At 39.4% G+C, this 15,695-nt stretch overlaps 1 protein-coding gene across 5 annotated transcripts in view; it reads right to left on the bottom strand.

Moving 5' to 3' along the window:
* ANKRD28 (ankyrin repeat domain 28) overlaps window positions 1-15,695 on the bottom strand; it is a 207,522-nt gene that overhangs the window by 8,303 nt on the left and 183,524 nt on the right. For all 5 annotated transcript variants that reach the window (XM_043474781.1, XM_043474783.1, XM_043474780.1 and 2 more), the window contains 12 exons: window positions 15,460-15,486; window positions 14,962-15,036; window positions 12,085-12,286; window positions 10,914-11,001; window positions 10,556-10,673; window positions 9,811-10,030; window positions 3,775-3,862; window positions 3,602-3,685; window positions 2,342-2,487; window positions 1,610-1,692; window positions 1,091-1,173; window positions 47-138 (listed from right to left, as the gene is read on the bottom strand). In XM_043474781.1, the coding sequence (XP_043330716.1) occupies window positions 47-138; window positions 1,091-1,173; window positions 1,610-1,692; window positions 2,342-2,487; window positions 3,602-3,685; window positions 3,775-3,862; window positions 9,811-10,030; window positions 10,556-10,673; window positions 10,914-11,001; window positions 12,085-12,286; window positions 14,962-15,036; window positions 15,460-15,486 (1,306 nt within the window). The remainder of the gene's footprint in view (window positions 1-46; window positions 139-1,090; window positions 1,174-1,609; window positions 1,693-2,341; window positions 2,488-3,601; window positions 3,686-3,774; window positions 3,863-9,810; window positions 10,031-10,555; window positions 10,674-10,913; window positions 11,002-12,084; window positions 12,287-14,961; window positions 15,037-15,459; window positions 15,487-15,695) is intronic.

Raw genomic sequence — 15,695 nt, forward strand, 5'->3', positions numbered from 1 at the left:
CAACGCCTCTAGCAGGTTAGGGAAAGAGCAGGCAGACACTACTCACCGTTCTCATCGACCGCAAGCACGCTTGCCCCTTTCCCCAAGAGTTCTTGAACCACCATTGTCAGCCCGTTTCGGGCAGCAACATGCAGAGGTCTGGAGAGAAAACAATATGTGTACACGTCCATGTGTGCAGGCCCATGCATGCGTGTGCTCACTCTCTACCCTGGTTGTTGAAGACCATTTACGCTAGGCCATGGAGACCCACAGACGCAGACCGGAGGCCGCTGGTCCCGACGGCAGTGAGGAGGGGAGAGAGGCCCGGGAGAGCCAGGACTCGGAGCGCCTGTCAGCGCTGCACCCAGCGCCAGCCAGCAGCAGCTCCCACCTCCTCCAGACCCTCGTGCCAGTTTCCTTCAAGACCAACGTTTAAAAAGATTTACTAACTAAACTGCATTCTTAAGTTGTGTTAAGAAATGTGGTTGGCAAACACATATATTAAACAATAAAACTGTAAACTGCAACAGCACAAGTTCCAATAGGTTTTTAAAACAGTTTACAGGTTCCATGACTCATTCTGGACCCTTAAGGGATGAGACTGAGACCTGAATGGGAACCATTATTGTAAGATTCTTCTCTTTACTAAGTCTCAAAGCAGAACAGCAAATGAAAATGGTGAGGAATAATGGAAGACGCTGGGCCAGGATTTAGGCAGTCACCCAGAACTGGCGGCTCACATTAAAGACCTGATTATTTCTGAAATCTCTCTAGCTACAGACATGTATAAAACTTTTTGCCTCATTTGTTGTTAAGTGTATTATTTCAGTTGGTTGCCATAAAACACACAGAATAGTATTCCTTTCCACCATAAAACTGGATTGACTGACAACCTATTATTTTCAAGAATAAGGGTTTCAATTCAAAAACTTTTTAAATAATGTCTTTTAATTATGATGATTTTAGAAATGAGTTTTGTCAATTTTAAGAACTGTTTTTTATTTTTTAATTACTTCTGTGACAGACTGATTCCAATCACAGAAAAGAATTCCATTAATCATTTTTATAATTAAAGGTCACAAGGTTTACACTAGATACTGGAAGTACTCACGTTTGCAAAGCTGCATTGGTTGCATTGATGAGGTTTCTATCTGTTATCTTTTCCAGTATTAACAAGGCACTAGTTTCATGACCCTAAAATTATGACAAATAACTCTTAAAAACTTCGGCACCATCAAAGATAACTTTATACACTCAATACACCCCAATCTTCGTCCATATATTACCATTCATATACTATGCATTTTCTTGGCTAATGTCTTAAATATACGTCCAAACATGAATTGGTGTAATGGGGTTACAGGAGAGGACAAGAATATTTAAGATTATAGAGATTAGAAAAAGACAATAAGTACATTTAAGCCTGTGGTCCAAAACTTACTTGGCTTACTGGAAATTTCATATACCATGATGTTTCATACATAAGTAATCTTTTTTTCCAAGAAATCTGATGCCAGTGATTATTAGACAGGTTTGGTCCCTAGCTCTGTTCATTTTAGTTAAGTGGAAAAACCTTAAATGCCACTGTCGATATTAACAATCAAAAAATATTGTTAAGATGTGTACCTACCTTACTGCAAGCCAAATGGAGGGCGGTGTTTTTACTGTTATCTTGTAAAGTCAGATCTGCACTAGCACTGCTAACCAGCATCTCTGGGAGGAAAAATTGTATCAACTCTTTTGTATATGAACATACACCTCAGATTACTAATAACTCACTGCAGAGAAATGAAGACAGAAAGGAAAAATATCCCTCTGGCAAAAACATAAGTGCAAAAACACATTGCAATATAAAGGTCTATATTATATTCTCGTGTGTGTGTGTGTGTGTGTGTGTGTGTGTGTGTGTGTGTGTTGTATAAGGAACAGACAAGAACAACAGCAACTGACATTCATTCTGTGACTGCTTACTAAATTTCACACTGTTTTAAGTACTCTAGATTTATAGTAACTTATTTACCTCTCAAAACAACCCTATGAAGTAGGTACTGTTATTTTTGTCACTGTACAGATGGAAAGACTGAGGCATGAGGCCACTCAGTTGGCAGATCTAGGACTCACATTCAGTCTGACTCCAGAGTCAGGTTTCTTGACCATCCTAACACTGCCTGCTAACATGAGGCCAACTGAAAATACTGTGGACCTAAAAGAAAACACGAATGTAGGCAGGTAAAAGGTTTTAAATCTGAGGAATGGTGAGATAACTAATGGAAAATTCAATGAACCAGAGTCAGATGGGAGCTATATTATACACAGGCAATATTCACACTTAGAACAATGAAAGCCTCCAGCGTTTCTTTACCGACTGTGTTTGTCTGTCCGTTTTCTGCAGCCATCATGAGGGGCGTCTTCCCAGAGGAGTCCACGGAGTTCACATGAGCATTGTGGCTGAGCAGAAGCTGCAGACACTCCACGTGGTCCGTGAAGGCGGCTGCGTGGAGAGGAGTCCTGCCCACAGAGGAATGCAAAGACGGGGCTAAGTCTGTGCGTGTGTATTTTTCATTTATCACCAGCAGCTTTCAAGGATTTACATACCAGGCTATAAAACTATTGCCTGGATACAAATAGGCTTACTAATTCCTGCCACAAAAATTTGTATTTTTGATAACTATTATTTAGGTAAACTAATATAAATAAGGGTAAATTATGAAACTGCCAAAAAAAAAAAATGACATTAAAGGAAACTTTGAAAGAAACAAATCCGGCCCCATCATCTATTACAACTGTTAGACTCTTTGTAATTAGAAATCTGTTAACTTTATTAAAGAGTCTTCAGGGGGACTCCCTGGTGGTCCAGTGGTTAAGCATCCACCTTGCAATGCAGACAACATGGGTTCGATTCCTGGTTCACGAACTAAGATCCCACCTGCCGCAGGGCCTGTGTGCTGAGACCCAACACAACCAAACACATAAAAGAAAGAATCTGCCTTGCAATGCAGGGGATGAGAGTTCGACCCCTGGTGGAGGAACCAAGATCCCACTGAGCCTGTGTGCCACAATTTCTGAGTCCACACACTGCAGCAGCTGCGTACAACTAGACTCCTTGAGCCACAATGAAAAATCCTGTGTGCCACGATTAAGACTCAACACAGCCAAACAAAAAAATAAACAACAACAGAGAGTCTTCGGGTAACAAGCACGTGCTAAGTTGCTTCAGTCGTGTCCGACTCTGCAACTCTATGGACTGTGGCCCATCAGGCTCCGCTATCCATGGGAGTCTCCAGGCAAGAATCCTGCAGTGGGTTGCCATTTCCTGCTCCAGGGGACCTTCCTGACCCCGAGGTTGAACCTGAGTCTTTTCCATCTCCTGCACTGGCAGGCGGGTTCTTAATCATGTGTGCCACCGGGGAAGCCCAACAAGAACGTATGTTTTTAACAAAGGGAAATCTTTTTCCCAGTTTCCCTGGTCAAGGTAAAAAAGCCTTTTATAATGAGAATATAATTAAGATTTTGTAACAACTTGTAAATATAAAACCAACCTTTAAGTAATAAAGGAGTTTCTTTAAATTCTCCCATATTAATCTAATAACTAATGAAATTTTCTACATGGTTGAATTCCTACCTTCCTTTTGAATCTGTGGCGTTCACAATGCTGGAGCCTAAGGTATCAATTAACATCTCAGCAGCACCCTCGTTGTCATTTATTCTGTGAAGGTAACAAGGTGATCACTCTCAAAGTGATGCTTTGTTTCTTAAATACTCAAATCAAATCCGATTCATTCTGCCTTTACTTACACAGCACAATGCAACGGACTGAAAGCATTTCCTTCCGTTTTCTGGAAAACATCTTGTTCTAAAAGGAGTTCTACACATGTCTCATGACCTAGATAAGTAAATGGGAACCAGATATTAAGATCCAAAGAAGATACTGAGGTGTCCATACATATCCACATATCCCAATAGATTAAAAAAAGGGCTTGAACACGGATTACAAGTAGTCAGTTCCCTGAAGCCATTAAACATCAGTTTTAGGCACTTTGAAATCCAAAGTACAACTTCAGCAGTTTATTATTGACAAGTATTTCTTCTGTGGGGGACAAAAATTAGTCTCACTTTTTCCATGGTGACCAATTAGAGTTATTTGGGCATTATTTCTTGAAATGATCTATTTGCATATAATAGTGTAACTTTCAAAATAATATATATTTACGTAACATTGTTGTTTTAGTAGCTAAGTCATGTCTGACTCTTTGTGAGCCCATGGATTATAGCCCACCAGGCTTCTCTGTCGTGGGATTTTCCAAGCAACAACAATACTGGCGTGGGTGGCTCTTTCCTTCTCCAGGGGATCTTACCAATCCAGGGATTGAACCTGTGCTCCTGCATTGGCAGGCAGGTTCTTTACTAGTAAGCAACCAGGGAACTCCTACTTATGCAGACTGAAATATTTTCTGGTTATAGGAATGAGCTAATGGTATTATTTTACAGAAGTGTTTAGAGGAAAAAAAGTACATGTCCCTGTCCCCATTCCCAGTACTACTCTCTAGACCTATTGCCTTATAGTTCCAGAACATTTTGAGGCATATACAACTGCATGTACAGAAACACATACTTTTTCATTTTTATGCAACTGGGACATTCTGCAACTTGTTTTTTACTTAAAAAACTATATGTCTTTTCATAATAGTATATGTAGACATCCTATTGCTGACTGGGAGAACGTCACAGTATCAGAAATTATCATAAATGATTTAATCTCTAATTACGGACTTCAAGGTGACTGCTAGTTTTTCTTTGTGATATCATCATCAATGTTGTAAATGAAATATTTCAGGTCTTAAGAGAAAAGTATTTATTTCTTTTATATTTCCAAGAACAATTTTCTGGAAATTATATTGCTGGGTTAAAGGACAATTACTGAATACTAGTAAGTATCAGGTCCACAACTTTTCTTTTTCTAAACAGTTTTATCTGTTTACTCTTGGCTGTGCTGGGTCTTCACTGCTGGGCAGGCTTTTCTCTAGCTGCAGAGACCAGGGGCTACTCTCCAGTTGTGGTGTTAAGGCTTCTCACTGCGGTGGCTTCTCTTGTTGCAGAGCACGGGCTTTAGGCGGCTCCAGGCTCTAGAGCACAGGCTCGGCAGTATTTTCCATCAGGGACTGAACCCGTGTCTACTGCACTGGCAGGCGGATTCTTCACCACTGAGCCACCAGGGAAGTCCAGGCCCACAGTTTTTAGTAGCAACTTTAAAAACAAGGGAAAACCCAAACCTCAGATTTTCTTAAACCCAATTTTCAAAGCCAGGGTTTTCATAAAAGTATCCCCTACTGCTGTATTAATGACGGAAAATTAAATGTTGCTTCTACCTTGTTAAGTCATTTGGGATCCGCATTAGGAATAAAGTAGATTCTTAAAGAGCCTCTTGATTTATTTCCATGGTTAACAAGGTGATGCTATATTTCTTTTCTAATTACCCTAGCATTCTCAAACAACAGTTCAACTTAATTGTTATACTATAATTGTTTCTACCAGGAAAAGAAAGTATGTTTTAGGAAGTCTGTGGTTATATTCCATTACCTGTGAGTTCTTTCATTTAGTGGTTCTCAACTGGAGCAATTTTAGCCCTCAGAGAACATCTGGCCACATCTAGAGACATTTCTGTTTATGACATTGGAGATGGGGTAGGGAAGTGCTGTGGCATCCAGTGGGTAAAAGGCAGGGCTGCTGCTAAACCTCTTGCAGGCACAGGACAGTCACAACAAAGGATTAAACATTATCTGGCCCCAAATGTCAACAGTGCTGAGAAACCCTGCTTTAACTCTCCCTCTCCAAATGTTAACTCATGGCCAAGAAGTAGAGAAGGACAATGGTCCAGTATTCACTCGAGGGTTTCCTATTTTCCTGGGATAGCAGTTCTCAAGGTGTGGGGATAGCAGTTCTCAAGGTGTGGTCTGGGAGCTCCAGGGTAGTACTGGCAAACTATTCTTTTCTTAAAACAAGCCATCAGAGAAACCTGCTTCTCTCTCTTTTTTTTAAAAATACTTATTTTTCATAAAAATGCTATTTTTATTAACATGTAATGGATTTATTACTATTTTAAAATAAATATCCTTAAATTTCTCAGTCCTAATTTACCACACAGTAAATATGAATAGCTAGAAGCCACAAGCCCTGAATGGGAAGATGTGAGAGTCACTGCCTAAGCAGACTGTAGACAGCGAAAAGGGAGTCCTGCGGCCTGCAGGCATTGCTGCATCATCTTAAGCTGAAAAACTTCACTTTGTGTCCTGGTTTATAGAAGGAGGAGGAAACTGGTCTCCTCATGTTTTAGAGGGATATTTTGAAGATGCTTACAAGCATCAAAAAAATTTGATACATTTTTAAAAGGAACACATGAGATCATGTAAATATTCTTAGTTCTGTGACTGAATGACTCCACAAACCGAAAATCTGAACGTTAAAGCTGAGTATGTATGTATAACCAGTTCTCTTCTAAAGTGTCGCCATTATTCCATTTTAAGAGGCTGTTTTCTGTTCTGTTGGAGTGCTTCCAATTTTCTTTTCAGCTGTACAATTACTAGTCAAAGTAAAACTATTTACATATTCTACTCTCAGAAGGCCAAAATTATAAAATAGCCTTTTGGCTGTAAATATGGTATTAATTTTACAATGCCTTTACATTCTCTGTACATAGAGGAAACATACATCTAATTCCTTCCAGCTCAATTCAGAATCATTACCAATTCTACTAGAGCCTGGAAATTAGACACACCTGTTATGATCTTTAAATGGGAACCCGGCATGTAGTTTGGGCAAAATTTTGTGTCTTGCACACAATGTGCTCAGAGAGTCTAAATTCAGGAGTGATAGAGTAGGGAACTCACTTAAAGAAAACCATGTTCTCCAGAAGGACCTGGTAGGAATGTTATAATAATAAACACCAACTCTCCAAAGGACAGTTATAGCAGTATTTTCACAACTAAATGCTCTACCTGAGGAAAAATACCTTACTGTATGATGTTTCTAAGAGCTAATTCTCACTGATTAAAAAAAAAAAAAAAGCAATAAAAGTCTGCTTCAAAATAGTTTTATCTCACTGATTTCTTAAATAAATTTCACATCTCTAGATGTCTTACTACTATTTGATTTTCCCTATACTTATAAGATGTCAAATTACATTGTAATGCAAAGGAAGAGTCGAAATGCAAAGGTTTTTATAGTTTCAAACCTGCTCTGGCTAAAGATCTGGGATAGTAAAAAAAAATGAAACTGACTAAGCTTTTGAATTAGCAATATGTTTAACTATTCAAATTTTCCATGGTACCATCAATATAGTGATGGTGTGATCACTCACCTAGAGCCAGACATCCTGGAATGCGAAGTCGTGGGCCTTAGGAAGCATCACTACGAACGTTAGTGGAGGTGTTGGAATTCCAGCTGAGCTATTTCAAATCCTAAAGATGATGCTGCCAAAGTACTGCACTCAATATGCCAGCAAATTTGGAAAACTCAGCAGTGGCCATAGGACTGGAAAAGGTCAGTTTTCATTCCAATCCCAGAGAAAGGCAAGGCCAAAGAATGCTCAAACTACCGCACAATTGCACTCCTCTCACACACTAGCAAAATAACACTCAAAATTCTGTAAGTAAGGCTTCAACAGTACTTGAACCGAGAAATCCCAGATGTTCAAGATAGATTTAGAAAAGGCAGAGGAACCAGAGATCTTATTGCCAACATCTGCTGGATCACAGAAAAAGCAAGATAATTCCAGAAAAACATCTACTTCTGCTTAACTGACTATGCTTAAAGCCTTTGACTGTATGTATTACAACAAACTGTGGAAAATTCTTAAAGAGACGGGAATACCGGACCACCTTACCTCCCTCCTGAGAAACCTGTATGCAGGTCAAGAAGCAACAGTTAGAACCAGACATGGAACAAAGGCCTGGTTGAAAATTGGGAAAAGGAGTCCGTCAAGGCTGTATATTGTCACTCTGCTTATTTAACTTCTGTGCAGAATATATCACGTGAATTGCTGGGATGAAGCTTAAGCTGGAATCAAGATTGCCAAGAGAAATATCAATAACCTCAGATATGCAAATAATACCACCCTTATCACAGAAAGCAAAGAGGAACTAAAGAGCCTCTTGATGAAGGTAAAAGAGGAGACTGAAAAAGCTGGCTTAAAACTCAATGTTCAAAAAAGGAAGATCATGGTATCTGCTACCATCGCTTCATGGCAAACAGATGGGGAAACAATGGAAACAGTGACAGACTTTATTTTGGGGGTCTCCAAAATTACTGCTGATGGTGACTGCAGCCATGAAATTAAAAGATGCTTGCTCCTTGGAAGAAAAGCTATGACAAACCTAGATAGTGTATTTAAAAGCAGAGACATTACGCTGCCGACAAAGGTCTGTCTAGTCAGAGCTATGGTTTTTCCAGTAGTCATGTATGATGTGAGAGTCCCTTGGGCTGCAAAGAGATCAAACCAGTTAATCCTTAAAGAAATCAATCCTGAATATTCACTGGAAGGACTGATGCTGAAGTTGAAGCTCAAATACTTTGGCCACCTGATGCGAAGAGCTGACTCATTGGAAAAGACCCTGATGCTGGGAAAGATTGAAGGCAGGAGGAGAAGGGGATGACAGAGGACAAGATGGTAGGATGGCATCACTGAATCGATGGACATGAGTTTGAGCCAGCTCTGGGAGATGGTGATGGACAGGGAAGCCTGATGTGCTGCCATCCATGCGGTTGCAGAGTCAGACACGACTGAGCAGCTAAACAACAACAATCAATATTCAGAGTTGCAAAATGACCAAATGTGGTCAATCCTCAAGAAGAGAGCAATGCTTTCTCAGAACAAAAGAATAGAGCTCTCAATTCTGATACAAGGACTAATATGAAAATTAAAACAGTTTATCTAGAAAACGCTCATGAAAATTTTTGATTCCATTATTAATATAACTTTGCAAGATTCATATTTCTCTTCTTTTACTACAATTCAACAATTATTTCTCAAAATGGTTCCCAGTAAAAGAATCACACGAAACAGCGTATTACAAAAAAACAGAAGCCTCCTCTGCAGCAAGGCAGTTAGCTGAGGTTTAGAACAGCCACTAATTTTTTTTAAGCAAGTGGATCTTATACAAAGAGGTAATTTCTATTTTCTGTACATTTTGAGGGAAAGTTGTTAGAATTGTCAGCTAGTTTTGTAGATATGTTCTTAAGACTAACAATAACCTGAATGCTACATTGAAATTTGAAACAACAAATAAAAAATCCCTTGTATCTTTGATAATAACCTAAGTACACACTTGGACAGAATTGATGTTTTACACTATACATAGTATAGTCAACTGTTACTGAAGATGAGCAAATCTATCAACGTGCTGTTACTTAAATTATTTTAGTGACATTTCAAAAGCCAAACCCTGTTTTTCTATCCTTTAAAAATAGCTTTATACTTCTCTCTCTGACCTTTGGTGAGATTACCTGTAAAAGGACTAATGGTGACAATTACTCTCCCGGAAGCTAAAAGTAAGTCTGTTACAACCGTGCAGCCAAGTTCACTTAACTGTGAAAGTGTCCAAAAGTTTCTAGTTCCTACTTCTATGATCTATTCTACTAGCACTTCACTCTCTTAAAATGCTGAACATACATGTTACTGTTGATGTAAGGATCTTAACTTGCAGAGTGCTCAGGAAACACATTCCAGTCTAGAATATGATACACTCTCAGGGAAGTCAGAACGTGTTACAGTCGCCTATCTCTCTGTGGCATACACACAGCAGGCAGGGGATGCGGGTCTGGGTCTCTGTACTTAACCGTTGTAGCAGGCCCAGTGAAGTGCTGTGTATCCGTGATTGTCCACCATGGCTGGATTTGCATCCATAGATGCTGCCGACTGCAGAAGGGCTCCAAGAACACCGATGTGTCCACAGGCAGCTGACAAGTGTATTGGTGTCCGGCCCCTGCTATCTCGAAATAAGCAGTTAGCACCATGTTGAAGTAATGCATCCACACACTCTTCATGGCCTGTGACTGCCTGAAAAGAAAATTCCTGCATGTCACCGAACACGCTGTGTTGGGCACTACATACCAATGATAGCTAATTAGGAATTTTAAAGTCTGTATTCCCCATGTCCTCCCACCAGTCAAGGCATTTATCATATTTTGAGTATTTTTATTGAAAGTGGCTTGAGAATTTAGTTAAAGCAGTAATTTTTTCAAAATAAAAGTAATATGAAAACTAGGAAAAAGGGCCTTTCAATTGAATGAAAATATTTCAAAGGTGAGAAAGTTAAGACAAAAATGTGTAAGAAAGAAAAGAAAAAATGTATAAGACTATTCAAGATTTTAGGGTTTTAAAATTTTGTTTCAATATTATCTTTCTCTGGATTAAGTTGTGCTTTGTGGTTGCTTAAAATCAGAGTTCAGAAACTGAGACAGTGAAAGAAACAGTAAAGATGATTTGGTAAAAACTTCATGAAGAAAAATATAAACACAGCCTCGTTCAGTTTTAGGTAGAATGAGGTCATAAAAACCTTCAGAAAAGAAGGCTTCTGCTCACCCCTCTGTGCAGGGCCGTCCTTCCCCATCGGTCTCTGGCGTCGACGCTTGCGCCTTTGTTGAGCAGTGAGTACACACAGTCCGTGTGCCCGTTGAGCACAGACAGCATCAGAGGAGTCCTGGGCAACAACAGGAGCAGCCCCGTCACCACTGAGACCTCACCCGGAAAGCACGCTGGGCTGGCGGCTTTCGGAACAAGCCCTTCTTTCTGTGACTCAGCTTTAAAGCACACTTAAAAAGCTGCATTGGACGTCACTCAGTTACACACTATGCCAGACTTACCAAAACAGGGGCAAAAGTATGAAGACTGAAGATCTGTCTTAGATCCCAAAACTAATTAAAGAACAGGGAAAACTTACTGTCCATTTCCATCTTGAATATCTACTGCATTCTGTGGTTCGGCATTTCCTATTAGTAGCCGTAAGCATTCCGAATGACCATTTGTTGCTGTAAGGGATATTTAAAAACTTCAGCAATTATATATACATATAAAATGATGAAACAGAAAATGTTCATCTTAAACCACATTTTCTTGATATAATTTCAGAATATTCTTCGAATTTAACAAGAAAGAAACTGCTCATGGGATTCCCCTCTCTGGGGGTGGCAGTGCACTTTGGAACAGCAGCCTGCCTCCAGCCACGCGGTCACACCGCGATTAGACAGGTCAGTCACATTCTCCTTTCCCAATGGCTGGTTTCAAGCTCTGCCACTGAGACGTTCAGAAGTCTGAAGGGCATCTGGGAAATATTTTTATCCCTGATAGTGAAAGTTATCCTCCTTTCCTGATTTTAGATGTGATCCTTGTGGATGCTTCAAGGAAATTCTGTTTAGTCCCATCTTTTTTTTTTTTTTTTAAACTGATTCACTGACACTCAGTACATAGCAGCGGGCTACTGACGAGTGTTTGTATAGCATACTGGGGATGAGAAAAATACCTGACTAGGACTTCTTCACCTATATCAGTCTTGAATTCGTTATTTAAAATGAACACTGCTTGTAGTAATTCCTGTAGAGAGTGGTGACTCCTTATCTGTAGTGATACACAGAGTACCGAGTCATCACAGTGGCAGGGTTATGTGGCTTTCCATTTTCACAAGTCTACAACATCACAGAACACCCCATGAAGTAGGTCTCACACAGACACTTTGTAACTCCTGTCTGATTAAATGTTTAATGTAGTACCCTGGTACAGTAAGTAAAATATTTACCAGATGTTAAATGAAAGCACGTACCAATCCAAGATAATTTCCATCAAAATGAAGTAAAAACATATTGTACTTTTTGGTGTTTCTGATAAAGTACTTCAAAGTTAGACTATTATATAAATACAATTTCTAAAGTAGATAATATTTTTTAAAAAGTGATTATAATCTTGCTGTTGTCTTTTCCCTGAGAGTAGAATCATTAGAATTTTTACAATCAAAGTCTTTAAAACAATTACCAGGAGTATAATATACAAGAAAGTGAAAAAGAAGAGAGTATTAGATGGAAAGTGGTAAATAAAATCATTCATAGTCTTTGGCATACCTGCTGCATGTATAGGTGTTCTCTTCAAAATATAATCTTTGACTAAGATTGAGGCTCCCTGATTAATGAGAACATCCACACATTCTACATGGCCCTTAAATGCTGCAAGGTCCAAGGGTGTTCTTCCACTACTATTTCTCACGTCAAGATCTAACAAAGACTGTACTAACACTTCCAGGGCTTGATGGTGACCATGATAGGCCTAGGAACAAACAAAAATGGAAATTAAAATAATACATATGTTTAGACTGACTTCTTAGAAACCCTAGAACATAAAGGAGTAAGCAAACTTGTCTTCACGTCATTGTATTTAAGATGATCCAAAACTTCTGTACTGGTAACTCAGAAAGTTAACTATAACTTTTCTAATAATCAATTAGTAGGCTGCAGTGTTAGGGATGAGTATTCCACAAATAATACAAGTTCAAATGACAGGCAATCTTTTCACAGGTATATAATGTCTGGTTTATGGCAGACACTCTGTAATGTGTGACGCGGGTTCTAAGGAAGATTTCACTCTGAATCTGTGATTCCAAAGCCCAGGTTCTTCATCAGAGTTCAGCGTCCCGCTTCACCAACAGAATGTTACTGCGCTTCGATCACAAGAGACAGTAGCAGCTGAAGTTCAGCTGGTTCTTGTGTCCTCTGGTTTCTCAAAGTAAAATGACCACCCTATCCTACAATGTGCTGTATCTCAGAAAAAATTTCTTTTCAAAAATATTTAAACTGTGCCCTGCTGGAATAACTGCCATGCACTAGGCACTGTCCTCGTGTACAGCAGAGCAAGGAGATTTTACAATTTGTCTGAAACCCCCTCTTTACACAATCTGATAAAGGGGCTTTCCAAAGAACTCATTTCAAAACCAACATGTCAACTGAACATCTATTACGCTTATTGGACTGGACGCTGAGCAGGACGTAAAGGCAACAAAGACACAGTTCTTGGTGGGGAAGCAATGTCTTCTCTGTTCACTCACGTCACCCCTTTTAGATAAGGAATGAGTGATTTTCTGATACTGTTCAGACCTGCAGCTTAGCATATACAGGCAAAACTGTAAATGATCCCATGTGAACTTTTCATTTAGAACTGAAAAATATAAAATCCTACCATGCCTGTGCTAAATATCACTTGCTTCTAAAAAGAGGTATTTAGCTAGAAAGAGGGCCCCACACTGTATCAAAGGGCTGTTAAGCTACTTCTTGTGGGAAATGTCAGAAAGGACCAGCAGGAGATAAAGCTGCTCTGGGCCTTACTGATCTCGAGATCACGGAGCTCAACTCTCTGTCTGAAGAGAGTTGAACAAACCTCTAGGCTTGTTCTTCAGTACCAGTGCCACTAAAAGAAGGGCAACTAGAAGCCAGGATGATGTGCACAGGGCTCTTGTCCTCATGATGTCTCTGACTGGGTTAGGACAAGGGACTGGGCTGTCTAGCATGTGCGAAGGCAGGACCAAGGCCGGTTTCCTTAGGCCTCAGGTCAGTGTGTTTTCACTGCAGCAAGTTGTCCCGGATTGGGAGTTTGGAAGTTAAAAAAATCACTTAGGTAATTTCTGAAAACCCCCTTGGGACAGATACAAAATGCCAAAGTGGTGGTATAACCACATTTCACTGAACCTGATTATAAAAATCACAAAACTGTTTCCATTTCAGCTTAAAAATACTATTTGGCACACTCCTGTTCATAATAGCACTATTCACAATAGCCATGGAGTAAAAGAACTAGTTAAAAGAACTAAACTTTTGAGATAATGTATTCAAAAAGTTGACAAAGTGCTTAGTCTGGCACCTAATAAGTGTTTCAGAGATGAGGTGCTATTATTTTAAGAGTGACGATAACGATGCAGGAAGAACTGTCTACACCCTCTCAGACATCATTTCTTGCCACCCATAGTAAAATGGCTATTTTCTCCATGCTGGCTTTGCACTTCCAGACGACTTATTTACTATACAGGTCTGGAAGAGTACATAGTACTTCCAAAGACCCAAAGGGCAAGGAAGCAAGAAGCTTCAGCATGTCTTCTTAGTTATTTAGACCATGGTAAGAAGTACTGCTGGGGAGACAGGGGCAGAAAGATAAGGCAGAAAATTCAGTGTACATGTGTCAGTGTCAGAAAATATGCCAGAAAAATGTTAAGACAAAAAATAATAGTATTTGTGAGAAGAAACAAACAGGTCACTGAACTTTTAGTGACACACATTAAGTATAGACCCTTAAAACATTTTACTGCACTTGAAACCAGAGGTCTCACAACAGTGACCATACCCAATTCTCCTGACTCTCAAAGTCCCCCCACATCCCACAACAAAGATAATTCTTCTTTTAGCACAGAAGGAGTGAGATTGAGCCCTGCTTGAAATCCGTAAGGTAATTCATTCCTGTATATGACTTAACTGTCACACTCTCTCCTAACCTTCTCCTCTTAGTGATGGACATTAGTGAAGCTAGAAAATCATGAAATTAAATCCTATAGCATGAGCAACCGAAGGACCAGTGAAGACACACTTACCACCCCCAAAATCACAAAGTAAGCAAAATGTTGTAGAAATGCCACAGAAATTATTGTTCTTGTATAATCTGCTTAAGAATGCAGAAGCCATTCCACTAGAGTAGGTCATTTTAAAGTTCACATCTCAGGCATATTATCTCCTTAGAGCAGGTCTGGGGGAAATTAAACCCACCCCCCCCACTTTCTTTTTAAAGACAAACAAACAAAAGCACATTCAAGAATTCTCTGTTAAGCAAGTTCCTACAGCTTTAATTCTATGATCATCATTATCAGGACCCAAAGTTCTCGGTCCTAGCTTGAGTCAACACAAACAGGGATGAGATATTTTCAGTAAACCAGCCATCAAGTTGGCTGTGAAGGCAGTACTTACAGCCAAGTGTAAAGGGCTTATTGTTGCTCTATTGTCTGAATCATTCAGCATGTCTGTTCCCGATGTTTCCATTAACTGAGAAGGAAAAGAATTTTAAATGTCAGAAATGGCACTTTAAGACATACCACAGCAGGTATTCCTGGTCCCCCTCCCCCTAGTTCAAATCCATTTTTAGAGTATAAGTGGATACTTGAACATGAATTTAAAAATCCCAGAACATTATATTATGAAAACTAAACTCAGAAACCTTACAGAATGGATTATCCTGAAAATCTGGAACACACTCTAAGAGTTTTGAGGGAATGGCTATAAACTCTGACTTGGAAAGAAATGCTATTTAACTGCCACCAAGTAAGAACCTCCTCCCTCTTCCTCCCTCATAAACATGATTTCTGTCACCATCTTTGTTCCCAGGAATGTGTCAGACAGGCTCCAGTTCGACTGAAAGCAAATACTTAAATACTCTGAATAGTAATGGGAAAACCGATTAATACTTACAACATCTAAAGGAGTTTCACTTGCAATCTGAAATAAAGTTTAAAATAAAAACACTGAGTTGAAGAAGCAGTCTATGTAGTAAAGAGATAATGCAAACTACATGTCTCTATTTACCTATGGCTTTGTTAAATTCTCTTCTGAACTTGTGCTTTCTTTGCCTCCAAAAATTTAGTCTTTTAAGTAAACAACTGTACAGCAGACCAAAAATGTATATACATGGGTCTCAGATTTTAGTC

This window comes from Cervus canadensis, chromosome 7 (genome assembly GCF_019320065.1).
Source record: "Cervus canadensis isolate Bull #8, Minnesota chromosome 7, ASM1932006v1, whole genome shotgun sequence".
NCBI lineage: Eukaryota > Metazoa > Chordata > Mammalia > Artiodactyla > Cervidae > Cervus > Cervus canadensis.